This window comes from Canis lupus, chromosome 11, assembly GCF_011100685.1.
Source record: "Canis lupus familiaris isolate Mischka breed German Shepherd chromosome 11, alternate assembly UU_Cfam_GSD_1.0, whole genome shotgun sequence".
NCBI lineage: Eukaryota > Metazoa > Chordata > Mammalia > Carnivora > Canidae > Canis > Canis lupus.
The window spans coordinates 33,765,648-33,792,674 of NC_049232.1; the positions used below are offsets into that span (position 1 = coordinate 33,765,648).

Here is a 27,027-nt window from a genome sequence, read left to right on the forward strand (position 1 = left end):
AATCCCAATGAGAGTAAGGCATTTCATGACTGAGACTCTTTATAAAGCAATATATACAGTGGATATTTATTGGAGCAAATATTCATGAAAATTTCTTTGGTCTTAACACTAAGTTGACCTTTTATATTAGAAGTTTCAAGTTTTTCTAAGGGTAAATAGAAATGATATTTATCAAAAATGCCCACTTGACACTGGATTTACTAGGCAATAGAAAATACTCTAACATCATTTGATTAGAAAATAGAAAAAAGAAACTGAAGAACTTCTGTATACTCTCTTCTTTTCCTTAATGATCTCTGTTTTCTAGAATCTGTCTGGTATAGCTATATGGTTCCAATTCCCTATGATCACACACACAGAGACACACACACACACACACACGCCCTAGCCATGCCCATAGATGGGTTAACAGTGTTATCTGCTTCCTTTTGGAAACTTACCTTTTCAACAGGATAGCCAACAACGACTTCATCATCTACAGCCAAAATCTGATCTCCGACTTTGAGCCGTCCATCCTAAATGGAAACATTTAAGATTTGGGGTGATTTTATGGAAGTAATTCCCTTCTACACCACTTTATGAGAGCAAGAGAGCCTCACCTTGGCTGCTACCCCGTGCTCGGTTAGACTCTTTATGACAACTCCGCTGAGCGTGTCTTCCTCAGTGATAGCAATGCCCAAACCCCCTTGATCCTAGAGAAATAATAACAACTTAGAAAACCTGAAGCAGATTAAATTGATCCAAAGGAAAAGTATGTGGCCATGACTTCTGAATATTATCTTCTATCCAAGGGCTAGAAAACTGATTGAAGCCATTCTGAAAGTTCACTAATAGAAATCTCTTCATAAGCAAACTTTTAAACTTTTTAATGGAAATAAATTCTTTTCTATCAAATATTCAAATGTATTCTTTCCTCCCACATGTTTACTATTTCTAGTATATTTATCATATATATCCAGTTACACATCTCTAGTAACTTCAGCAAAACATCCAGAGAACAAAATGCGTTCAATAACTCATTGAATGTACATCATTTGCCAGTGCAGTTTTGTGTAACTGGCCGATGGAATAAGTCATTTAAAACCAAATCAAAGTATCTTGCTTCCTCTTTTTGGCCTACAGCTAAGAAATAACCACCAAAACGGGCCCCTTCATCCCACCCTTCTTCTCTTAGCAGACAGACTACAATTACTTCTGCATGCTCGTCCTTTCTGGGGCTGAATACCCAGTATTGTTTCCCCAGACACTTGTGTTTTGATTTGGTACAGAGTGAAAATCTCTCAACTCTAGGCCCAAAGACGTGTGCTGAAAGCCTGCCAAGCTTAGAGAGCGATACATATTTTGTCTATATTTTCCACATTTTCTTTTATCAAGACCAAATGTTCCAGAGTATCAGCTTTTACATTTCTGTAATGTTTACATTAATAAAATTAAAATAGGGTTTTGAATATTTTCATTCTGGTTAGAGCTAGCAACCATTTTCATTACAGTTTCTGCACAGGGAAATGTGAAGCCAAAGAGAGGAAAGGAAATTCTACCATGGTTTCTATGAAATGTGCACATGGGGTCCACACCTGCCATCAGGCATCAAGGGTCATGACAATGACATCAAGAGGAGGCCCACATCAGCATTTTAAAGATTATCAGCATTGTGGCTTTTCAGAGGTAGATTATTTGTGTTTGATGATTTTCAGACTGTCACTGTGCATCGCTCTCTACCACAGCTCTCCTATCAGTCACACGTTGGTTAAGGCAGAGAAAACTGCACTTTTAGAGTGAGCAGAGCTCAGTTCTCACTTACTTACTGTCTAGCTGTAGGAATTTGGATATGTCACATGACATGTGTAAATCTCAGTTTTCTTCTCTAAAAAGGGGGAAATAGGCTGACCCTTGAATGATGTGGGGGCTGCAGTCCCCCATGTGCAGCTGAAAATCCATGCAGAACTTCTGACTCCTCAAAAGTTGAACTACAAGGAGCCTGCTGTTGGCTGGGAGTCTTACCGATAACAAACAGGTGATTAACACATGTTGTATGTTATATGTATTATATACCATGTTCTTACAATGAAGGAAGCTACAGAAAAGAAAATGGTACTAAGAAAAATCGCAAGAAAGAGAAAATACATTTGTAGTGCTACACGGTATTTATCAAAAATCCCCACCTATAAGTGGACCTCACAGCCCAACCATGAGACTGCTGTGAGGATCAGGTATAATAAGAAAGGGACTGAAAACTTGATGCACTATATACAGTGTTATTATTACACATGCATTCCTTCTACTTATTGTCCTACAGGATAGAATTACATTAACTTTGGATACATTTTCTAAACTTGCCAGGATTTTGATACCCTGAATCCTGATCCAGTGGGGAAAGAATCAGGTTTAATGAATCCAGAGGTGAATGTGCTACCAAAAAGACAAAATCCCAATGCCAATGCCAAATACACCTGATTTAGTTAAACCCTCTATTTGGGATTTTCTATACCAATGATCTCTCCTGTTACCATAAAGAAACATTTGTTTGAATAAGAAATACTCTACATCTACAATGACTCTATGTATTCAACTCAGATTTGATTCTATTATTGCCTATCTATAGTCAGGAAAGTACATTATTAGTACAGTGGGCACTTGCTAGTTATCTATTTAATACCATTCTCATCTTATTCCTTCATACAAGCTCACAGATTTTTGTCAGAATATCCAGCCCCTTGCCCACCCCTTGCTGCTTCAAACAACATACAGGGGCATGCTCTCTTTCTTGCTCATTCTCTCTCTCTCTCTCTCTCTCTCTGCCTATGTTTTGGGTGGTGATTTTAAAATATGCTCACAAACCCTTTAATATTCCTCCCTTCAAGAAGGGGGTCCTGAATGTGCACTAGACTGGGTTACCTGATTGTAAAATACAGAATAAAGCAGAAGGAATGGTGTACAATTTCACAACTATGTTCAAAGGGCATCAAGACTTCTTCCTTGCTCTCTTGGATCACCTGCTCTGAGGGAAGCCTTATGAAGACAAGAAAGCAGCACCACAGAGAGGAAACAGGGTTTCCTGCCAGTAGTCATTCAAGTAAACCATCCTGGATGAGGATCTAGCCCTGCTCAAGCTTTCACATGACTGCAGGCCCAGTTGGCAGTGTGTTGGAAAACTGTACAACAGAGTCTGACCAGACCACTCAGCTGAACTGCTCCCAAATCCTTGACCCACAGAAACCGAGATAATAAATGTCTATTGTTTCAAGTTTCTAAATTCTGTGGTAATTTATGCAACAGTGGAGAAATAACTCCAAGGAATTCTATTCCCATGGTCACAGTCCCTAGCTTGGGAGTAGGCACGGGCTGAACTGGCTCACCTAGCATGGATTTGAGGAATTTTACTCAGAATTATGAGACAGCCACTTTCCCTCCAGCCCCCAACTGCACGTGAAAGATGTAGCACGTGACCCCCAACTATGGTTGGCAGCCATTCTAAAACTGAGAGGAAGACCACTCTTGCAATATACCTGACCATTGATGGCTGTGCAGAGAGAGGAAAAGAACTGGCTCTTGATGACACCACTGACTGAGCCACAGATCAACTATCCTGGAATATCACTGCCCAGTAACCTGAGACCATAAACCCCCTTCTTCCACTAAGCCTGTAGGAGGACGTGTTTTTGTTATTAGCAACAGGCAGGGTCCTAAAAGGAACAATAAGCTACACATCTGCATATATAATATGCTCAATGCTATATAATGCTATAAAAATAAACACATATATACACAGCTACAGACAATCTACTGATATCAGAAGAGCAGGATGAAATACGAGTAAGGGTAAGAGGGTGTGAGTGCAGTTTCCTAGCTTACTGTTCAGCTCTCCACCTCACTGCTGCCACAGGACATATTGTCCTGAACAGAAAAGGTCTGAGAAACACTGTTCTGAGCCAGTTACTAAAACGCCATCATATAGAGAAGGTGAAACAAGTTAGGGAAACTTATTTATGGAGTAACAGTTTTATCATTACACAGCTAGAAAAAAGTGAATAAGAATTAAAAGTGGGATGAAGCTAACCCACCATGATTATCAGCAGAGCTGTTCTGAAGTTGGAAGATGCTCCAAAAATACAGAAGAAAAATTCTTAATGCTATCTGAAGACTCTGACCCTATAAAACAGTATGGACATGAAACGTATCTCTGAAAAGTTGTGTAAGGTTGCTTTTGATGACAGGTACTCTCCTAGGGTAAAATGTGCTTTAAAACAAATCTGTAATCAAAAGTATTTTGTCTGATAAATTGAATTAGCATTTTAGTCACTAAGGGTTTAGATTATACACATTATAAACTTTCTGTTTATACTTCTATTCTCACACTTTAAAAAGGGGATTAAAAAGAAAAAGAAGATAACCGGGGCTCGTGGGTGGCTCAGTCAGCTAAGAGTCTGAGTCTTGATTTCAGCTCAGGTCAGGAGATGGAGCCTTATGTCAGCTTCCGTGCTGGGCCTGGAGTCTGCTTAAGATTCTCTTTCTCCCTCTCCCTCTGCACCACTCTACCCCACCTATACCCCAGTTACACTCTTTCCTTTTTTTCCTTCCCCCAGAAAAGATAATTAACCTGTCTGGAGAGCTTCTAAGGAGTGAAAACAGAACTAGAAATGCACTTGTACTACAATTTCTATTTTGAAACAGTTATAAAAATTATCCCATACTTGGATCTTTCCCTTGTGTGCACAGCATGTCAGTGTTCATCCATTCTTCCCTCCTGCATACTTAGTATGAACCATGGCATCCCATACTATGTAAGATAATAGAAGTAGTGTAACAGTTTCTTCTTTTTCAACATGTTTGCAATATAGACATATAGAAAATTTACCCACAGGAGTGTTTTCTGCAAGAGACACGTTTGAGCCAGCCATGGTCAAATGGCAGATAAATGAAGAATTTACTAGTAAACATTATATAGGTCAGAATGTTGAAGGAATATTTCAAAATAAACAGACATGAGATCAAGCTAGATCTTGAGTTATATAGGATTTAGATAGGCTAAAAGAAAGCAGAAGGTACCCCATGTGGTATAAGCAAAGGCAAGAAGGGAAGAATTCTCAAAATAAATCACCATGGACTCTTTTAAGATTTTATTTATTTATTCATGAGAGACACAGGGAGAGAGGCAGAGACTTAGGCAGAGGGAGAAGCAGACTCCCCACAGGGAGCCCAATGTGGGACTTGATCCTGAACCCCAGGATCACACCCTGAGCTGAAGGCAGATGCTCAACCACTGAGCCACCCAGGTGCCCACCATGGACTCTTGATACGAGTCAGTCTGAATGAAGTAGAAGATTCTTATAAGAAATATATAGGTGTTTTAGAAAAGTAAATGGGCCCCAGTCTCAAGCTGAAATAAGGAATGGAAAAAATGGGACTTGGCGGTATAAGACCAGAATGTAAGTTCTAACTCTCTCATTTTAAGTTATGAGAACTATTATAAGTGGGGAAAATTTTTTTAAAAAATCAGAGTTGCTGAGAAGTAAACAACATAACACACGTGACTTTGTCATTAAATTGTTTCAAATAATCATACTTTTTAAAAATACAGAGTATTTTTAAGACTTGCAGATGAGGTATGGATATTAGAAGGCTGAATTAATTCTCCCTTCTTTGCTTTCTTGAGTTTTGTTCCTAGAGTCAGCTAATAATGGGGTTCAGAGTGGACAGGTGTCTTTTAATCTTTCATTTTTAGCATTGGCTGCCTCAAAGAATGTTTTTAAGAACATATTCTGTGAAGCATTCAGAACCTTACAGTTAAATTATTAAGGAAAATAACTTGAACTGTGCTAAGTGTAGGCTGCTTTTAGGCAAACAGGCTTGAGCAATGGAATGCAGAAAAGGCCCCACCATGACTCTCCCCACTCCCCAGCTGAATACAGACTGGCTCATCAGGCCACCTACCTCAAAACATCCACAGGCCCTAACTGACCAATGGGCTCCTTACCACTAGGCACAGTTACCAAAAAAGGAAAAATTTCATACCTCTGCATACCTCCTTACCTTCCCTCTTTTAAAATAGCCCTCACCCGCTGCCTCATGGTAAACAGCCTCTCCTCTGCTGTCCTGCCCACCGCTTCCTGTGTTTCCAATAAACTTCTATTGCCTTTGTTCTGCCTCAGGTGAATTCTTTAACCCCCTGCATCACTGGCTTCCACACAATCATTGCCCCATATCTGGGAGCCCCCATCCAGTTGGGAGAGACACCGTACTAAGTGCTTTATACAGATTCTTTCATTTAATTCTTACAAAAAGATTTCTAATATAAAGGTTTTATTATTTCCCTCTCCTACAGACAAGGAAACAGGTCCAGAAAAGCTGAGGGGCTCCTAAGGCCCACACTTTAAGCCACAGTTGACTGCTTCTAATGTCAGCTGATTTTAAAGGAACAATGGGTAGTGGAAGGGAGGTGGGCAGGGGGGGGGGGGGGGCGGGATGGGGGACTGGGTGACGGGCACTGAGAGGGGCACTTGATGGGATGAGCACTGGGTGATATGCTATATGTTGAAAATTGAACTCCAATAAAAAAAAAGAATAGAACTTGGGGTAAGAAAATAAATAAAAGATTCTTATTCACTTTGGCTTTCATCAATAAATACACTGTAGTTAGCCAAGCTTTAGATTTGTTTGAAATCTACATATAAATGGAAGCTTTCTGTAGGCAATAAACCTGAAGTTTCTTCAAATTCTTGATTCCCCTACAGCAACTACTTCAGAGAGGTAAGTGCACATAATAGACACCTGCCGCATAAATCAGCAGGAGGCTAAAGACAGAGACTAGCTCTTATACTGACTGCCATAATGAAGGCAGCTTGCTTATTAGCTTAAAGAATCCCAACAGTAAGCCTTGATAAGGGCAGCCCCAGTTACAGAAGAGGAGTGAGGACCAATGAGATCAAGTTTCCAAGTGATTTATCAGAGATCACTCAGAAGGGCCTCTATCCCTGCCCCTTGCCCTCCAGTGCTGAATGCCAAGCCAAGAGACTTGAATTTATCTGTTTGAGAATGAAAGTCCTTGAAAGATTCTGAATAGGGGACTAGGATGATTAAACATCTACAGAACACCTTCTTTAAGTAGCCCAAGGCAGCAGGAGACAGCATCAGAGAAAACTGTTCCCAGGAAGCAGTCAAACGTCTCTCTGCCAGCTTGTTCTTTCCTAATAATTATGACAATAAAAAGAACACAGTAGTTACACAGGTGTGCAAGGTACTGGACTCTTCACACAATATATATTTAATTCTCACTACAACTTTATGAGGTGAGTACTACTATCATCTCCACTTGGTAGAGGGGAAATTGTCCAGATTAAGAACCCTTTCCAAGGTCACAGACAGCAGCCTAGAAGAGGCAAAGGAGGGCTCTGACCTAGGAGGTTTGGCTGTAAGTCTCCATGCCCAACCACTAACTACAGTGTTCTGCTTGTACTTCACCTGTTTAACAGGGTCATTCCTCCAACATTTCCTGGGCACTCATTATATTTTAGGATGTTCTAAACTCTACATAAATAAATTAGATCAATGCAATGAAAGGATATGTGTAAAAAAAGATCTTATTTTGGGCTTTTCTAAAGATAAGCATAAACCTATATTAAAAAAAAAACCCACATTATAATGAATCCAGCACACATATTTAATGCTTCATGATTCAAAAATTGTAGGGAAATGACTACACTGTTCACTGCTAGAAATTCTGATACTTCTGGATTTTTGAGGAAAAGTAAACTCAATCTGAAAACACCAGGGGAAAAAGGAAGGTATCTTCTTTCTTAAATGAGAGCAAGGGATTCCTTCCTGGACTAAAGTGTATGAACTTCTTGGTAGAAAAAGCAAAAGGCTTTACTGACTCCTGCTCTTCTCCTTCTACCTACAACACAAACTGCAGGTAATAATGATTTCTTTTAAATGTACTGTAAGGACGACCAGGGCAATCCATTTTGCACACACTTATTAAAAAAAAGAAACCAAATCAATAGAATAACAGTCAATTTTTCACCCCTAAATGTTTAACAAAGTCTGACTATATGCCAGGTATCATGCCAATGACTTTCAGACGGCTCGTTTAATCATTACAATCAGGTCAAAAGTAATATTATCATCTCCAATTAACTGGCGAGAAAACTGAAGCAAAGGAAGATCACGTAATGGGGTCAGGTACACACACGATGAAGCAAGGACTGAACCCAGATTCTTGGGCCAAGGCTCATGAGCACCATGCTATACTGCCTCGTAGCTGGAGAGGGGCACATGGACCACTTCTCTTTGTCCTGCCTGCAGTGAACATCCCCCTGCTCCATGCCAGCCCCTGGCTGGCCTTCCTCTTCTTCCTGAGCACTTCAAGGCTTTCTCTGCGAATATTCTCCCTCGACCACCCGCAGACTACATTCCAGCATGAGCCTGCTGCACTTTTCTGTTCAGCAAACCACCTCTTTAAAGTGGTCATTTGAACCTAAGATTCAGATCTTTTCAAAAGTAAATATTTCACTGATATCAGGGAAACTTCTAGTTATTTGAGCTTTCAGTTTTATGAAGGACAAAGACTATAATTTGTTTCTTTATTCTTTTTATTTCCTCCATAGCAGATCCTTGGTAAATGAATCAAAGGAGAGACTGCTAAATGCTACACCCTTGGGATAATCATAAACGCAGGAAAAAGCTTAGTCCCTGCTAAAGTATCAATTAACACAGACACTCTCAAACATCTGTGTGCACTGGAATCACCTAGAAGGCTTATAAAAACTCAACATGTGGGTCCACCCCCAGAATTTCTCATTCAATAGGTCTGGGTGGGCCCTAACATCTGCATTTCTAACGAGAGCCCAGGTGATGCTGATGTTGCCGGTCTAGAGACCATGCTTCTGAGAACTAGTGAATTGGGTCACTGGTATAAAAGGTGCTCACATCATTTCAAACCAATTCAAAGCAGATTTACCTTGGGAAGCTCCAGATGTTGCACGTTTTTAAATGAACAGAGGTCCACAGCTGCATCGGAAGTAGTACCAGTTGGCTCGGCCTAACAGAGGGAAAGAAATGCCAAAAAAAGACAAAAATTGTCTGTTTAATAAGGGCCACTTAATCAAAATTATTTCAAGTATTATAATTCATTAACATTTCATTAGGCAGTTTATGAACATTATATTCTCTTTAAAATACTTATAAGATATGATTAGACAAAAATTATTTTAGAGCACAGGGACACAGTGGTTCTCAAGACTACCTGGATTTATTCTATAATGAAGTCGAATAGCAACCCAGTTACCCAACAGTGAAACTCACTGACACACAGGACACTAGCAGAGGCACCAATCTCTATGATTCGTGGTTTTAGTCATCAAGTAAATTTAGCAGCTTTTAAATGTTTTGCTTGAAACTTATTAAAATATTCCATTTTATTAAGGGCTCTATATGTAGTACCATTCATATGAACATAAAATTTTCTCCTTTATAATCTTTAAAAACCACTTGACTCTATTCACCATTATGAATGATTGCTCAGCTCACCAGAATGAGTGACATTCATCATGGACAGATAAGGCCAGTGTTTATATACCCCTTTAGGGGAGAGTTTCCATTTCTATACCTTCTCACATTGCAATCATCATGGCTCCTCTCATTTTAAGCTTTTCATTCTCTAGGTGTTCTTTTATCCATCCTAAACGAGTATCTGAAACTTACACATATCAAAGTCCCACCAAAACACTCTAAAGTCTATATTATCCTCTAATCACTGTCTTCTCTATCCTAATTTTTTTTATCCATCATTTGCTTTTTCAGAAAACACTAGTAATCAGCTAGGCGCCAAGAGCAATGGACTCTATTGACCTCTTCGCAGCGTTCAAGATTGTAGAATATACCCTTCTTCTTGAAATGTGTGCTCCTCCACTGCTGTGCAACATACCCGCCTGGTCCTTCCTCATTACCTCTGACCATTCTTTGTTAGGCTTCCTCCTTGTTGTTATTAAATAATTCTGACCTTGGCCCTCTTCTCTTTTCTAGGTATTCTCTGTACTTAAGAGCCTCAGATCCCACTGCTAACAAATGACCAATATTCATCTATGGGAATTCATCTCTAAACTGTAGACCAAATGTCCTAATGTAAATCTCCACCAGGCTTTTCAATAGGCACTTCTTTCTTAAGGTGCCTCAATTAGAGTGTTTTCCATTTTTACAAATTATCTGCTTTTTAATTTTTTTTCTATTTTGGTAGAAGTCAGCCATTCACCAAGTCAGTCATCTGGAAGCCTTCTACATCTTGTCTGTACCATTCACCAGCCCATTCCCAGCCCCAAAAGCAGTACCTGATATAAGGCAGATACTCAATAAATACTTGTCATATAAATAGATTCTCAACCACTCACTGCTCCTCACTGAGTACATTTCACTATGGATAATGTACTGCTAAGTTGGATCCTAAATTTCGGAAACTTCTGACATAATCATTTCTTTCTCTCTTTGTCTCTTTCTCTCTTTCCTTTTCTTCTTTCTTTCTTTCTTTCTTTCTTTTTCTTTTTCCTTTCTTTCTTCTTTCTTTCTTTTTCTTTCAGGGTGGGGGGAGGAGGTCGGGAGGGGAAGGAAGAAGTAGGGGAAGGCGGGAGGAGGTCGTTGTGAGTGCTTTCTGTTTTTGTGTGTATTCTTTCTTTCTTTCTTTTTTCTTTCTTTCTTTATTTTTCTTTCTTTCCTTCATCCCCCCTCCCTCCCCTCCCTCCTTCTCCTTCTCCCGTCTACCTTTACTGCCCTTCTTCTTTCTTCTTTTCTTTTTTTTTTTTTTGGCAGTTAGTTGCAGGGCCATCCTTATCTTTTCTCTGAATTACTGTCCATGGATTGTTCTTACTCCCTTATACACTATGGCTCTCTTCCTTGAAACCTCTGATTTTTCTCTACATGATTTCCAGAAAAATGCTTAAAAATATAACTCCTATTCTTTGAGTTCCCCAAGGCCTCAAAAAGAAGGCCTCCATCACAATTCCCATGATCTGACGCTATCTCCTCCTTCTCAATGACCCTTTCCCTCACCAGTTCCTCATTCCCCATCTCCCACTATTCAGTGATGCTCTGCAATTTTCATTCCCTGTATCTGCCAGAGCCACCATGCCATTCCTTAGTCCATGCCCTATGCTTGGAATATTTTTGCCCCTCACATCTTCTACTTCCAACATATACTCCATGTGTCGCCTCACCTAGGGAGTCATTGTCACTATCTCTGAAGGAGACCTGACAACTTTTTCTACCTTCATTATTCCCTATGCAGACTCTACTGATGGCCTTCATGTAAGTGGTGTGCTTATTTACATGAGTGTTTCTTATACAAGGCTATCAACTCCTTGGGGGCCATGACCATGAGTCATTTCTCTTTTAGCATTCCTGTAAGGGCTCTATAATTGTTCGCTGAATTAATACATAGTTTATCAATCATATCATCCCAGAGAAACAAACACAAGACACATACCTCCTTATTTTGAGAATTCTCTGAGGCAGAAGGCAAAGGTTCTACTGTATTTCCAGGACATACAGCCATCTGACTTACCGCATCTTTATTTCTAAAAGAAAAAGCATTGACCTATCATAGCATAATGATTCATATTATTTCCATTCTTTTACTTTGAAGACTCAGAAGGATTATTAGAGAAAATTCTGCAACTGGGACTATAACACTCATACATTTATAAATGTTTTATTTTCAATTAAGGAACTCTGAATTGAAGACCAAAAAGTACTTAGTAAACCAGGAAAAGAAAATGCTTACCTGATAAAAATTATTTTCACTTTCGAAGGAGCACATTTAATGATTGAAGAAGCATTCTGATGACTCCTTCCGTATAAAATTTGACCATTGATCTATGAGAAACAAATAGCATTAACTGAACCTGAAATCTTAATTTTGCTAATTCTTTATCTTATCTAGCTAATAAAATGGTCATTTTTTCTTCCTTTAAAATATTACATGTGTTTTCCTTCCCAGAGCATGAGCCTGATTGTGATGGTGAATGAAGACAAGCATTTTTATTTTTTTCAAAGATTTTATTTATTTATTCATGAGAGACACAGAGAGAAAGGCAGAGACGTAGGCAAAGGGAGAAGCAGACTCCATGCAGGAAGCCCGATGTGGGACTCAATCCCAGGACTCCCTCCAGGATCACGCCCTGAGCCAAAGGCAGGTGCCCAACTGCAGAGCCACCAGGTGTCCCTACAAGCCCATGTTTAAAGCCAACTTTAAAATGCAGGTTGGGCAGCCCAGGTGGCTCAGCGGTTTAGCACTGCTTTCAGCCCAGGGCATGATCCTGGAAACCTAGGATCAAGTCCTACTTCGGGCTCCCTGCATGGAGTCTGCCTCTGTCTCTGCCTCTCTCTCTTTCTCTGTGTGTCTCTCATGAATAGATAAATAAAATCTTTAAAAAAAATAAAATAAAATGACATGCAGGTGGTCTGATCCCCACAGATGACAAAAGCATCACTTGGACCCACTATAGGTAAGCAGGGAGTAAACTTCCTAAAGGCACCAGGCTTCCAGTGTGTTCTGTACAAAGCACAGGCTCTCCTGGAAGCACTAACGACCTGCACAGATTACCCTGGAAGTCCCCTGTGATCACAGTTCTGAGTTAATCTCAAAACCCAGGCTTGAGATGAGGCCATGGGGAAAAGCACTCCCAAAGGCAGATTTGGGATTTGGGAAGCAGAAAAGTGCTGAAGCAGAACGGTACCCATTGGGAAGTGCAAGGCATCTGATCATTTAGCCACTCCTGACTAAGTCGTGCCAGCCAGTGGAGAAGCAAGAGTGCAAGAAAGAATATTAAGGCAATCTGAAGACACGTGGATCCCAGCCTCCAGAAGTCAAGGACAAACACAACAAGCAAATGCAATTCGAAACACTATAAAGTATGGTCCAGAAATTTATTTTGTTTGGATGGCTGAGTTACTGTTTTCATTATTTAGCCTTAACCTTGACCCCATGGCACCCCACCCTCATCACTTCTACCATAGGAATTCAACTTCCAGAATGTCCAGTGGGTCAACCTCATTACTGAAGAGGGATTGGTCATTTGGCTTTTCAAAAGCTCCTAATAAAAATGCAGCACACAAAAAAATGTTTTTGAAGTGTGATCTTTATTACTGTCTTGGGGCAAAAACTGTTTCTGGTGCTACCCAGTCACAACCTTTTAATGGAAGTTAATGGGAACATGGACTCTACTTAGCAGAGATCTGGTTTACAGCCAAATTTGCTGCAGTGCATCTATTTTATTAGGCAAGCAATAGTTTTCTCAGTCACCAAATAGGGCCCGAGTGGATTTTCTGGAAACTGATGATTCCAGTACACCAATTCAACAAGAGTAAATTCAGCGTTTTCCACAAGAACTTACCTCTAGAAGCTCATCTGCAATCTGCAGTCGACCATCTTTCCCAGCTGCTCCATTTGGATCAATCCCCACTACAAAGACACTCATCCTGGATCGGTCCTTGTTCCCAGCAAGACTTAGACCCAAACCACTACGACCTTTCTCCAGTTCAATCATATGTAGCTCTCCTGTTAGGGTTCCATACCGCTCTCTGACATTTTCTACACACAACGACAACAACAAAATCACAGGTACTCAGTTAATTTACAGTTGATGTTTACTATGAAAGGTTATTTAGCTTCAAAAGGACATTTACTTGGACCAAAATGTAAATCCCAATTACCAAATTGTAAAAAAAAAAAAAAAAAAAAAAAAAAAAAAACTAAACTCTGGCCATGCAGGTGTGTCAAGACCAGTTTCCTGGAGTACCAAACTTTGAGGAAATTTCTTTGCATCTGAAGCACAGAGAGTGGAGGGTCTGGACAGATCAGTTCACCTAGGTGGATTCATTAACAAACTCTCAAAAGACTCTGATTAAAATGGAGTGCCACTTTGTCATTTGCAGAGAACAGAACATTTAGAGGATTTATCTTTACTGGTCAGTGGAACCTTTTCTCCCATAGGAAAAAGGGCATGCATGTCGCACCTGGTTGGGCAGCTGCTTGGTACATATATCCAGAATAAGAGGAATATATTTTCTTATTGCACACAGCCATCAGGTAAGACAATCAAGATGCTTGTCTCAGCTTTAGGACACATGTCTTAATTAGAGGAGATCATTCAACTCTCCCATCCCATGTGTTCAAGAGGTAGAATTTATTCTTGAATCTGAGAAGATAAGACTACATGCAGGTGCCCTAGGCCACATAGGCCCAGATGAACAACCACCCAGGAGCCAACACGAAGTTCCAGCCATGTGAGTGAGCCCAGCGCAGCTAAGCCCAGTCAACCTCAACACCATGACACAATAATAAACTGTTTCCTTAAAGCATTAAGTTCTGGGGTGGCTTGTGACATAACATTCTGTCTCATGTTCTCAGAGTACGTTCTGGCCACCTCAATAGATTAGCAATATATCGATTCTATTGAAAATAGACTTAGAATATTGCAAACTTTACAAATTATGTTACTATGCAGCTGATGTCTTGCATTCCATATTGATTCTTAAGTGCATCAACTTCATAAACTGTCACTTCCTGATTCCTTCTAGAATCTAGCAGCACAATTTTTATACACTGTATACTCCCCAAAAGCATATGCCATGGTTTCTTAAAGGAAATAATTCTATTTTTAAAATAAAACTTTTTAAAACACTGATACATTGATAATTTTTCACTAAATTTTTAACATTTCCTTGTAAAAAGGTTTATTTCATTTAAAAAAAGAGACACTGCAATGATCCTAATAACAGCTGCCTTAGAATGCTTCCTGTGCATCAGACATGGTGGTTAGCATTTCTCAGACATTTCAAATTTAATGTTAGCAACCTGGGTAAGGACAGTATTTTCCAAAGAAGAATGGCCACTAGGCAAAAATTTAGAAGCAGTTTTACAACTTGTCAGACATCCCAAATTTTCATCTCCACAATTATTCCACATTACCACGCTAGTACCAAAAATGCCAGAGTTCAAGGCAAAATACCAGCAGCAACCACATTTTACAGTGAGGAATCTGAGGTTGGAGAGGGACAATGACTTGTTCAAGGTCATCCCGTACTTCTGAGAGAGTGCCCTGCCCCCTTTAATTCTCACACAAATGGCAAAATGGGCTTTAGCAGGACGGGTCCTTTAACGGAAAGGAAGAACATGATCTCATGCCTGGAGAATGTGTCCTGTGTTCAGGCAAAACAAACAGTAATTTTTCCACACAAAATTGCGGTATGTGTAACTAAAGCTGAAACATACTTAACCATCCAGGGCATAAGCCTGGAGAAACTCAGCTATTTTTAACGTCTCTTATATATCACAAAAGGCAACTTACTCCAGCTGTAACCAAACTCATCCTCTTTATCCACATCTTCTGAGATTTTGCTTGCAGATGACTGTGTATGATCACTGCTCATCTCTGCAAATGCTGAAGAAGGGGGCGGAGGCACAGTGGACAAGGGAGCCTTTTCTGGCTCTGATTCCGACTGACTGGGTGCCTGTGGGAACAGGAAGAATGAAGTGGGTATGCGCAGTCTAACGAAGAAAAACCCAAAAGAAATAAAAGTATAATGTCAAAAACTGGTGCTAAAACACCTGACACATAGATCATGGGAAAAAAATACACATATGTGTGTGTGTGTGTGTATGTGTATGTATATATATATATATATAGGCAGACAGGATTCAGGTAAGGTTTAAATATACCAAACAAAGTAGTATGTTCAGAGCATAATTCATTAAACTGCTTTTTGGTATTTTAGGCCAATGAATTATTCAATTTGAAGGCTTCAATGACAAACTCCTCCTTTTGGAAAAAAAACTCTCTTTCAAAAGTTTTCATAAATATGCAGGGGCATGGGCAAGATTCTGTGGATCTAGAAAAGTCTTCCAAGAAACTAGGACAAAGTTAACAAGTAAGTTAATTAAGCAATTAAAGAAGTTCACAGGTTGCTTGTGAGACTATATATATAAAGAATTCCTCATTGCTACCTGAATCCTCTCTCCAAGTGCCTCTCTTAACAGAACCATGAAAATGAGCAGGACACATGCAGGTTCACCTACCAGGGGAGCCAGTTTGTCAGCACAGAGCACACAGACTCAGTTTTAAGGGACAACATCATCATCTCTTTGTCAAGGTAGCTCACAAGGTAAATGAGAAAACGGAAGAGACCACCTCATACAAACCCAAAGTGTGGCATACTTGCCATCACTGAGGGCTATGGGTCCTATTTCAAAAAAGTGACTTGGTATCAGGTTCCTATATTATAGATTATCAAATAGAATACTAGAGTTCGAAAGGCCCGTAAGTCACTGAATTTGTTTTATTCACTTTGCAGATGAAAAACTTGAGGCCATAAGAAGATTTGTTCAAAATCACACTGGTACTATATTTGTTTTGCCTCAATTCTTAATCCAATGCACTTTCCATTATGCCATGCTGTCTCCTCCAATTTCCATAGTGACAGTAACTAATTCAATGGTCAAAGATACCCACTGAAGTTCTAATCGTAGTATGAAGCTGTCCCTGAGGCCCTGAACATACATTTTTCCTCTCTTTCACTGTATCCTTTATCCTTCCAAAAATCCTTCTGATATACCTCATTTTGTTTTATATGTGTGTATTTGGAAAAAGATTGCAATTTATAAAAACTTCCTATAGAACACATCTAATGATAAGCATGCACACATATTTAGGAATTATTCATTGGTGTCAAGAATCAGAATACCACAGAATATTACCTAATACTAAAACTATATAACACTGAATGTGATCTTTCTTTGTTGATTCAGATACCACTTCAGGATTCTAAGCTGCCCCAAAACGAACCCAATAAACATCAAGTACTGTTTTCCTGGCAAAGTAAAGGAGAATTGAATGATAGAAACTTATAGGCAATAGATTTTCAAGTTACAGAATCCACTGTGTTAAAATGTTTGGTTTACACACAACTGGCCACATCAGACCAAAAGTACCAGTGCAAACAATAAACAGTGCTCTGCCATAAAACTCTCAAATCAACAATGTGCAAATGAAAATGACCAAATAAAAAACCTCATTTGATCCAATCCAGGTTCATTTAATATACTAAGGTTGGGGAGGGGGAAAGTATATAATTTACATTTTCTTCTGGTTAAAATAAAAAAATTATAATAACAGAAAATGTTAGCAAGTCTAAATTAAGCCCATCTGATTTCTAAAAAGGGGAACAAAATCTGCTTTAAACTTCCCATAATTTTAATAAATTTATGGATGCAAATGTAAGAGATCTTGCTTCATAACTTTCCTCAGCTGCCATTTACAAAACAACAACAACAACAACAAAAAACAAAATCTGCCAGTCTAAAAAATTGCTCAGGACCTTACTTAGGCACAACGTTTTCATATTGTGGGTAAACTGAAATAGTGTCCTAACATTACTGATTAATCATAAAACAAATACAAGCCTGTATTTACAAAGGGGCAATTAGGTGTTCTATTTTACTACTCCTGAAACCTTCATTCTCAACAAAATCATGTAATTAGCTTGTTGTTGACACTTCTTAAGATTTTTTCGTGAAAATATAACTCTTTAACGAAGATCAGCTAGCCTTCATTGGCAAAAAAGAAAAAAAAAATGCAAAGTGCATTTGAAATCACTCCATGCCATGTATGCACACATGTATAACATACACACATAGCACACTGTAACACACCTACTGATTCACGAAAATTTCACACTGAGACAAACCTTAAATGGTGTGGGAGCAAAAGGGTTAGTTGGGGAACAACGGAAGGTAACTCTACTTGAATTCTGTAATTCCTACAGTAACAGAAAACATATTCCTTCAGATACAGAATCTTTGGTTATCCATATTACAACAACATGAAAATCCAATGAATATTCATAAAATGCTTCTGGAAATTGTTGAAAGCTTTCTTCCTTATCACGATCAAATTATAATATACAAGTTCTTGTAAGTTTCTGTTTCAATTTTGGGCTTGAAATTTCATCAAAATATGAGTCCATCCAAGTATAGGTTTACCAAGCAATGAAACAGTTACATGTTTCCTGATTCAGATATTTACATGGACATTCAATTTATGAATATTCAACACACTCCTGCATATACACAATTATTTGTAGAGAGATTAACACACAGAAGGTCTTTTTTTAGGACCACCTTGTATAAGTCTGAGAAGGACTTAAACGAATACAAGGCTTTAAATCAATCTTGTGTGAAAGTAGTTCACGTATTTGGCAATTAACAAAAATTTACATATCAGAAAATTTAACTCACAACCAAATACAGGAAAGGCACTGGACTCACGATTCTCCCTTACTGTTCAGGAAGGCCATCTAATTTCATAAAAATGAATATGCTCTGGCAAAAAAAAATGTGCTTAAGAAAGGATTTGCATGCCCACTCCAAACACACAGTTGTTTTTTTTTTTTTTCTTTCCTGCCCAAATTTAGTAAACAGTGAACTAGGACAAAGGCATAGTAACAAAGAACGAAACATTTGCAAAAAGCAATGGCAAGACAATGGCATTATCCAACCTTGTCAGCGTTGAATTGTAGAGAATCAGCAAATGGGTTAGTGCTGCTGAAGTTGTACTTAGGGTAAAGGTTGTGCGGCAAGGAAGGCAAAGGGGATTTCTAAAAGGAAACATAAGAGGCGCTGAGCGCAAAAGAAATGTATTTAACACAACTCAGTTTTAAGAACAAAGTACTGATTGAAATAACAGTGTGAAACCAGATCCTGTCAGATCTAGTAACTAATAACAACATCATATTAAACAGTCTAGAACTAAAGGTTTACCTCCAGTGACCTGGATCTACACCTGAATCTCAACCTGGCCATAAACTATGGAGGAAATGAGTTTGTGAAATTGATACCAAATTTCTTTTATTTTCACTATCACAGACATACACACATAAATTTTGCCCACTTTCTATATTAATCTATGTTCCATGCAGAACAATAAACAGTTTCAAAATTAAAACCATAAACGTTTTTTTGTTTATATTTAAAAGCAAATGATGCTTTTTTTTGGTAAAAATAAAAAGATGGTCTATCTGTTCCTGAATGCAAATTAAACATTTGTCTGCTATCACTGGTAACCTTCATGATTCTTTTATCTTGTTTCCCAGGAAAGAAAATTTTCATACTCAGGCTAGAGATTAAGGTTGCTTCAGATCAACAGTTTTTCATTTTTTAAAAAAATGAAATCAACAATTTTAAAGAAATGAACCACTGTTCAGTGGTATTCTCTATTTCTGTCCACTTTCTGTGGAGGTAGAAACACTGATTTATTTTCCTATAAAAGTTCCCATATTAGGGGGAATTATGAGGCTTTGAATATATCTGAGGGTCCTGCCTTAGATTGTTTCTCATAGATTTTGTGGCTTGCTTGAGATATGCCCTGCGCTAGGACTATTGGAGTTGAATATACATATTAAAGGCAGGATGACTGCCAGATAGAATTTAGCATTTTCATAGTTTAAAAAAAATAGGAAAGTAATTTCCTCAGCACAATAAATTCTTCTCCTTCTTTTCATACCCGCTATCTTTTTCTTTTATTGACTACATCTTTCAGGGGAAATTGCAGACATTTAAAATTCATTTTGGCTCCAATTAAATGTTTGTGTTACTTCTGTCTATAAAAAAGTCCTACTGGCAAGCATCAAGAGTAGGGAGAGGTTGTCATGTGACACCACCCTGTCTGGGAGAACACTCTGGAAAGACTCTATCCTCAGTATGCCTGCACTAAAGCTTATGCCACATTACCCTTTCAATCTGCTCTTCTTGCAATGTTTTTCCTACAGAGGGAAGATGGGAAAAAGAAATGGGCACAATGACATTTCTGCTCATCTCAACTTTCTCTCTGCTTTTCAGTTTAAATGTCAACTCCTACTTTACAAAAGAAAAGATCACAAATGCCAAGGAACAGGACCATTTATTAAGGTGGAAAAAATGACTAGGCAGAGATTAAAAACATATTTTAGGCAAAATAACTCAATGCTATGGAAGGTGGAAATTATTTCCAATCCTCATACATGGAATTTTTAGGCTTTACATTTCCTTTGTAATTCTATAGAACGATAAAGAAAATAAAAACCATAATGCCAATGGAATGAATATTGGAAATGGAATATTTAGAGAGAGCTCTAGTTTTTTTATTTTGCTTTTTTTTATTTGTTTCAATGTCCAACTCTTAGAGGATTAGAATTTGGCCCTGATAGCAAAGTATAAAAGTACAGCATGAGCACAGCAAATGAAGTGGTAGATCTATTATTATGAAGAGATTTATAGAAACAGGCCACATTTCTTATTAAAAAATCGATGAAATTCCTGTTTATAATTCGAAGGGCTGATAGGAATGAAGTATTATTAACTAAGAAGCACAAGGAAGACAAAAACATTCTCTGGCCCACATGAATAGGGCCTACCCTTTGGTATGAAATGTGGTCCAACTGATGGAACTGTCAGGAATAAATCAGTAAGTATGGAATTTACTATTATTATTCTCAGCTCTGGGAAGTTCTGATTCTCAAATAGTTTATGTGCTAAAGGGACTGTCTTTTCAGCCTATATATAAGATTTTTTTGAAGTTTTATTGCACCTACAAATAAAACATTTCCCACTAAGAGACTCTTATGTATTTGTGAGTTTTTTCCTTTAGATTACTCAAGACATGATTCTTTCATAAGGAAGTAAATCACTGAAAATAGAGTACATATATCTCATTTGAAATGCAAAAGTAATTCTGATTTCCCAAAGCTGAATGCATATGTAGAGGAGGAAAAATATCTTTCCTCTATTCATCTTAGGTTCTCAGCTGGATCTCTGTAATAAAAAACAGATTAACATGAGAAAAGTATCTATACTGATTTAATGTTAACTTTTATGTGACACAGAGCCTTCATAAGATAATGAAGACCTGAAGAAATGGTTAAATATGACTATTTTGACACTAGGTTTGCTGAAGAGTGGAAAGACAGGGAAACTCAATAGGACAAAAGAGTATGAGCTAAGTGGGGAAATGGGCAAACTTAGCATTCATTCAGATCCTTACCCAGGCCCCTGCATCTCTGGAGGTAAGGATGTTCTTTTCCTCCAGGTACGGGGAGGGGACCTCTCACATGAGGGTTTTTATGACCTGCTCCAGGGGAGAAGGGGGGGATCTCAGAGTCCTTCCAGCACCTGTCTTTTCCTAAATTATTTCAGTTTAAAATATTCAATATGCCAGGGTGTCCTATCTGGAGGTAGCACATCTCGAATCCTGTCACATGTATCTTGACTAAACATGTCACTCTAGACAAGATTTCTCCCAGAATGATTTCTATAAACTCAAGTGTCATTATACCTCAGAAAGTAAGACAGGAATGTTTTCCAAGTCTATGAGAAAGTCTTCCCAGCTCATTAGAAAGTGACTGGCATTGAAAGAAATGTTGTAGTTTAAGTTTTTAAAAGTACTATGAAGAATCCTATTCAGCAGTTTACAGTATTGTCCTACATGATATAAAAGGTGGAAATTAAAAATAAAACAAAAGGAATAAAACCCACCCACACACACACAAAATAGTTTTAACTGAAACAGCCATTCACCAACACCATAGTGCTGTATCTGTTTGACACATAAATGGAAACAAATGTGGAAGGATTTGTAGTTATTTAAACAAACTGAATATCATTTGAAGAGAATGCAGCATGATGCAGCCCGACCATTTGGCAGATTTTCTCATCTGAATGGATAATTATTACCTAACAATAAACAACTGAATGATTAAAAACGGCAGATGTGAAGATAACTGCTTACATTAAGAACTACTAGATTCATTTCTTACAGTGAACCCAGACCAGAGCTACACCTGTCTTGATAACAAAGGAAGGACCAACAGGATAAATTTGGTCACTTTGAATTCCTTGCATAGCACACTAACAAGTTACTTTTACTGGTCTACAGAGCTGTCCTGCTACTCTCTTTCTATCATTTGAGCACAGATGTCTTATATTCTTAATTTTGAAATGATAAATTATAAAATAATTGTATATATTAAAGTTTTAGATGGTTCTGTTAACTTCCCTCACATATGTTCACATTTTCCTTTTAAAGACAACCAACCCTCAAAGCTAATGAGCAGGTACTTCAAAGACAATCAGTATAACAGCAGTTGTTTTGTTTTGTTTTGACTAAAATCCAGAAGTAGAACCTCTGTAAGTTTCAGGAAATCTAGGAAGCTCCTGAAATGATGCCCAAACTTTTCAGTAAACATGTATGTTTTGGAAAAAGTTTTCAAGAGGTATGTGGCCCAAATATGTTTATGAAGTGTTGCATGTGAAAATAATCTTTTTTTACTGAGATATAAAGAAGGAATAGTAAAAAAAAAAAAAAAGTTTAATCTTGGAGTAATTTTCATCTTCAGAATCATTAGAGTATATCAAATATACAAAGACTTATTTAGTGTCTTCTCCATCAACATTCCTTAAACGCATTCACTGTACTTTTAAAAATATTTTTAAAGCCATTTGACTTGTCATGACTGATGATAAAATGGGCTAGTAGGTTTCTGTCTCCACCAGGGGCTGTCTAGTGATGAAGAGCTAGACGGCGATCATGATTGGGAAGCAGCAGTTATGAAATCACGCATATTTAAACATACTGCTTAAATTTCCACTATGTACAATGTTCAGTGGGACAAATACATTGAAGATATTCACAGGTGGTCGTGCAATTGCATAAGCTGGGAATTCTATCTAGAGGATATACGTATAAAGAAAATGTAATCTCTGGCTTCTCAGGAACTCAGAGGTCACACACTAGTAAGCTAAGTGATTATATCACATTCCTCCTAACAACTTATATATATATATACAGTGAGTACTAATAATTATCTATCTAGATACCTATGGCCACCAATAAATCCTACTTCTGTGTGCTTTCAATAGACTTGAAGTGTTTATTAAACAGGTAGAAGGGACTTTCAGGACAGCTCAATTTAAAAAAATATATATAAAATTTTAACACGTCTCCTGAGATTTCAAGACTGGATACCTGTTCCTAGAGACAACTTGGCCCTCGATACATTAGATTCCAAGTTGAACATTGTTTGGATTTGCCTACCTTGCCCTTTGTGTTCGCTTACCCTTGGTCTGTTTATAATGCTCTGTACCATAAAGACTACGGGGTTGCCTGCTTTCCGAATGGCTTCCACAGCTTGCTCATGGCTTGCATCTCTGAGGTCCATTCCATCCACCTGCAATGGAAGGCCTCAGCTTAACATTTCAAGAAGCTACAAAACAACAGAACAATTTGTGGATCTGGAGTTTTGAGGATCCTGTGTGAGGCTCCCAGAAAATCTGATCAAAAATAATTGAGACTACTTGTGAGACTCCAGACCTTTCTCATCTGTCTGGCAAACTTGCCGTCTCTTATTCTGAACCCTGATTTCCATCTCCCATAGTCAACTGAAACAATAATCAGTTGAAATGAAGGCTCTGCTTCTACTTTCCTTATACTAGCAACTGTTCCTTTAATAAATCAAAATCATTAAAGAAATAATAGAGGGGAACTGCCTTGCAGCAATGACTTCATCATGAAAGTCACTGTACAAATTTTCTCCTGATTCATTATAGACTAGTCTGGGAAATGAGTGGGCGATGTTTTGTGTGTTTCTCTCTGTTTAGAGAAGCTTCAAGTTAAAAACAAAATTCTGATGTTCAGAAAAATCAGGTTATGGCAAGATTAGTTTTGCAGAAAAATCTTTGTAGTAGACACGACAGGAGCTGGAAGCCAAGAACTTGTGCTTGTTAGTAATTCTTTTATAAATAGCTTGAAAATGAATGTTATTTTGTAACTTTTTATTGACCCTGGATTGCCTGGGTGATGATCAGCTCAGCTTATGTACTATATATGAATAGGAAGGAAAACAGTTTGAAGGCCAAATGCTAATCCTGCCAGAAAACTATAGGATACTATCATCATTTATCATTTCCAATTACCAAAATATGGTATACACAACAGAATAGCAAGATTGGAAATATACACAATTCTGGAAAAGAAAATCATTATCAGATCTCTGCATAGAACATTATCACCTTTGAAAGAATTATACCCATGCAAATGAAAACCTCCCCCGGGCTGATACTTAGATAATGTAATATGCATTTCAGTGCATATTAAAAATGCCTTTCATTTTTTGTAGAATAAAAGTTAGTATTCACATCTACTATATACTCCATTTGTGGAAACATTTAATAGGACATTAAATATCTTTGCTCCAGTCCAAAGAACTGTATCCTTAGAATGGAATACCTTGTAGGTTTCTACTTGTCTAGTATAAATACACTTTCACAAACTTGGCAAAGATAGGTTTCAGAAAACCCAGGATTACAGAGGCCTAAGGCTTTCTTACTTACTCCCATACATAATAGCCTTCAATAAACCACTGCTAAACTTCACACAATACTTTACAACACACACAAAAATACTTTTTTCTTCAATTTGAAAGGAATGCTTTAACTCCCTCAATACATTTAAATAACATTTTGGTAAAAACTATGATCAATCCTTTCTAGAAAGAATTATAAATAGTTCTTACTTTTTCCTCCCTAGGCTAAAGGTATTTAACAGTTAATTATCCATAAAATAAACTGCCCTGTGATAATCTGAAATTGGGAACTTTAGATAGTAGCCGAGTGAAAAAAGAGTTCTTTAAAAAGGGGCTAAGATATCCTCTAATGAGAGACAAGGAAGCAGGAAGAGAGAACAAGCCAAGCCCATCATTCTTCCTTATAAACGGCTGGTGGAAAAAACAAGACCAAACAGACTTGGCCCTTCTGTCCTCCCAAGTCTCAATCCTCTTCCCTCTTCAGCTCTCACAGACAATCAACCATTAAGGACTAAATAAATAAATCCTAAAAATGTTCATTTTACAATTGTGGTTCAGATGTTATAACCTTCTTCTACACAATTAATGCATTTTAATGGTAAGTTATACGGATTTAGAAAATGAGAGACAATCACTTGTATAAACTAAATGTAATGGTCCTTATCGTAATAAAGTGGTTGGTTTCTACTGGGAAGCTGTCTCTTTTACTCTCCTCTATAAATCCTGACAACTTAGTAAAACTGGGTCAGGTACCCTGCCTCTACTCTCTTAACTAAAACTAAATCAAATAATTTACCACACGGTTCTAAAGTGACTTGATTACTTGTTAAGTCTGTCACACTTGACAGGCAGGCATGGTGCCTTGTTTACTGCAAAATGCCCAGAGCCTGTCATAGCATCTGGAATGCAACAGCTGCTCCAGAAATATTTGCTGAGTAAATGAGTAGTGACCCTGGGAGAACAGTCTATTTAAAATATCATACTTTGTTTTGAATTAAGAGATTAGGAACATTTTGACTAAATACTTCTCTTGCACATACCAAAGTTACACATACATGAAGGTGTAAACACACACATACATTCTCTCTCTCTCTCTCTCTCTCTCTCTCTCTCTCTCTCTCCTCAGTAATGAATGGGCACAGCACTCAGAAGAAGGAGGAAATACTGAACCTGGACTGTGGGGGTGGGAGCATTTACATAAGAGATAATCAAGCAAATTAGCATAAAAGATTTATCAAAAAGACTAACTTGGAAAACAATTTTATCCAATAAAGTTAATCTACAATGAAATGACAATGTTAATCTACAATGATCATGACAACAAAGAATTTCTTGAAATAAAACCTCGTTAGAGAACTTAGTTATGATATATTTTGTGTATGCATACATAATTTCAAACAGTTCATTTTTTTTCTTCAAGAAATTGGTTTTGTTCTTTCAAACAGAACTTCATTATTTTAACTCAGGGCCAATGTTGGTTATACCTCCAAATATCAGTCTCTGAATCAAGATATATAATGTCACCATGCACTGAAGAAAAAAACTATGGATGAAATGGGACATATAAGAAAGAAATGCTTTAACAACAAACACATTTTACTTTCATATTCGGTCAAGTGACCAATGTAAAGATGATTATTCCCTTATTAAAGAGGATGGAACAGGTGAAGAACTTTGGCACAGAAAGCTCACTAGAGGGTACCTCTACTATTCTATCTCCAGGTTTCAAGGTTCCATTTTTGCCAGCTGGACTATCGTCAAGAACATGTTTGATGAAAATGCCCCTCATCACTTCACCGTTGCTTAGACGACTCCCCATGCCTCTTCCACCAACAATGCTGATGCCCAAGGATTTGCTTGGTTCTCTCCAAAGTTCAACTCTATAAAGAAAAAAAAATAACTCTTATAAGAAAGCTTCTATGGGATAAGCTTAATAACACCAGGTTTTGCAATGATTTTTGGATAGGACACCAAAAACATAGGCAACAAAAGACAATTAGACTTCAACAAAATTAAAAGTTTTTGTTAATAAAAAAATACTATCAATAAAGTGAAAAGGCAACTCACAGGGATTAATATTCAGAATATAAAGATAACACCAAAAATCAATATTAAAAAATAAACAATCTGATTTTAAAATGGGCAGAGGAATTACATAGACATTTCTCCAAAACGTGGAAGCAACCCAAGTGTCCATCTAAAGATGACTGGATAAACAAAATGGCATATATATGTAATATGACTTAGCCTTAGAAAGGGAGAAAATCTGATACATGTTACAACACAGATGAACCTTGAAAATATTAAGTGAAATAAGCCAGTTACATGAAATAAAGGACAAAAACAATACAACTGAACTTAAATACCTAGAATAGTCAAATCCATAGAGACAGAAAGGAGAATGGTACAAAGTTTCTTGAGACAAATGAAAATGGAAACAACATAGTAGAACTTATGGGATGAAACAAAAGCAATTCTGAGAGGGAAATTCATAGCATATATCACAACATTTAGAGACTACAAAGATTCCAAAGAAGCAACCTAAGTCTATCCCTTAAGGAACTAAAAAAAAAAAAAAAAAAAGAAATGACTCCAATTTCAGCAGAAGGAAAGTGAGAGTAAAGATGACAGCAGAAATAAATGGAGAACAGA

The 27,027-nt window shown here is 37.7% G+C and overlaps 1 protein-coding gene across 13 annotated transcripts in view; it reads right to left on the reverse strand.

Moving 5' to 3' along the window:
- Nucleotides 1–27,027, reverse strand: part of MPDZ (multiple PDZ domain crumbs cell polarity complex component) — a 161,420-nt gene that overhangs the window by 16,403 nt on the left and 117,990 nt on the right. For 7 of the 13 annotated variants that reach the window (XM_038552398.1, XM_038552394.1, XM_038552393.1 and 4 more), the window contains 11 exons: nucleotides 26,078–26,255; nucleotides 23,131–23,241; nucleotides 18,541–18,639; nucleotides 17,731–17,802; nucleotides 15,336–15,498; nucleotides 13,380–13,576; nucleotides 11,768–11,859; nucleotides 11,471–11,561; nucleotides 8,957–9,037; nucleotides 600–692; nucleotides 441–515 (listed from right to left, as the gene is read on the reverse strand). In XM_038552398.1, coding sequence (XP_038408326.1) covers nucleotides 441–515; nucleotides 600–692; nucleotides 8,957–9,037; nucleotides 11,471–11,561; nucleotides 11,768–11,859; nucleotides 13,380–13,576; nucleotides 15,336–15,498; nucleotides 17,731–17,802; nucleotides 18,541–18,639; nucleotides 23,131–23,241; nucleotides 26,078–26,255 — 1,252 coding nt within the window. The remainder of the gene's footprint in view (nucleotides 1–440; nucleotides 516–599; nucleotides 693–8,956; nucleotides 9,038–11,470; nucleotides 11,562–11,767; nucleotides 11,860–13,379; nucleotides 13,577–15,335; nucleotides 15,499–17,730; nucleotides 17,803–18,540; nucleotides 18,640–23,130; nucleotides 23,242–26,077; nucleotides 26,256–27,027) is intronic. The other 6 variants (XM_038552396.1, XM_038552400.1, XM_038552402.1 and 3 more) reach the window with 3 other exon arrangements.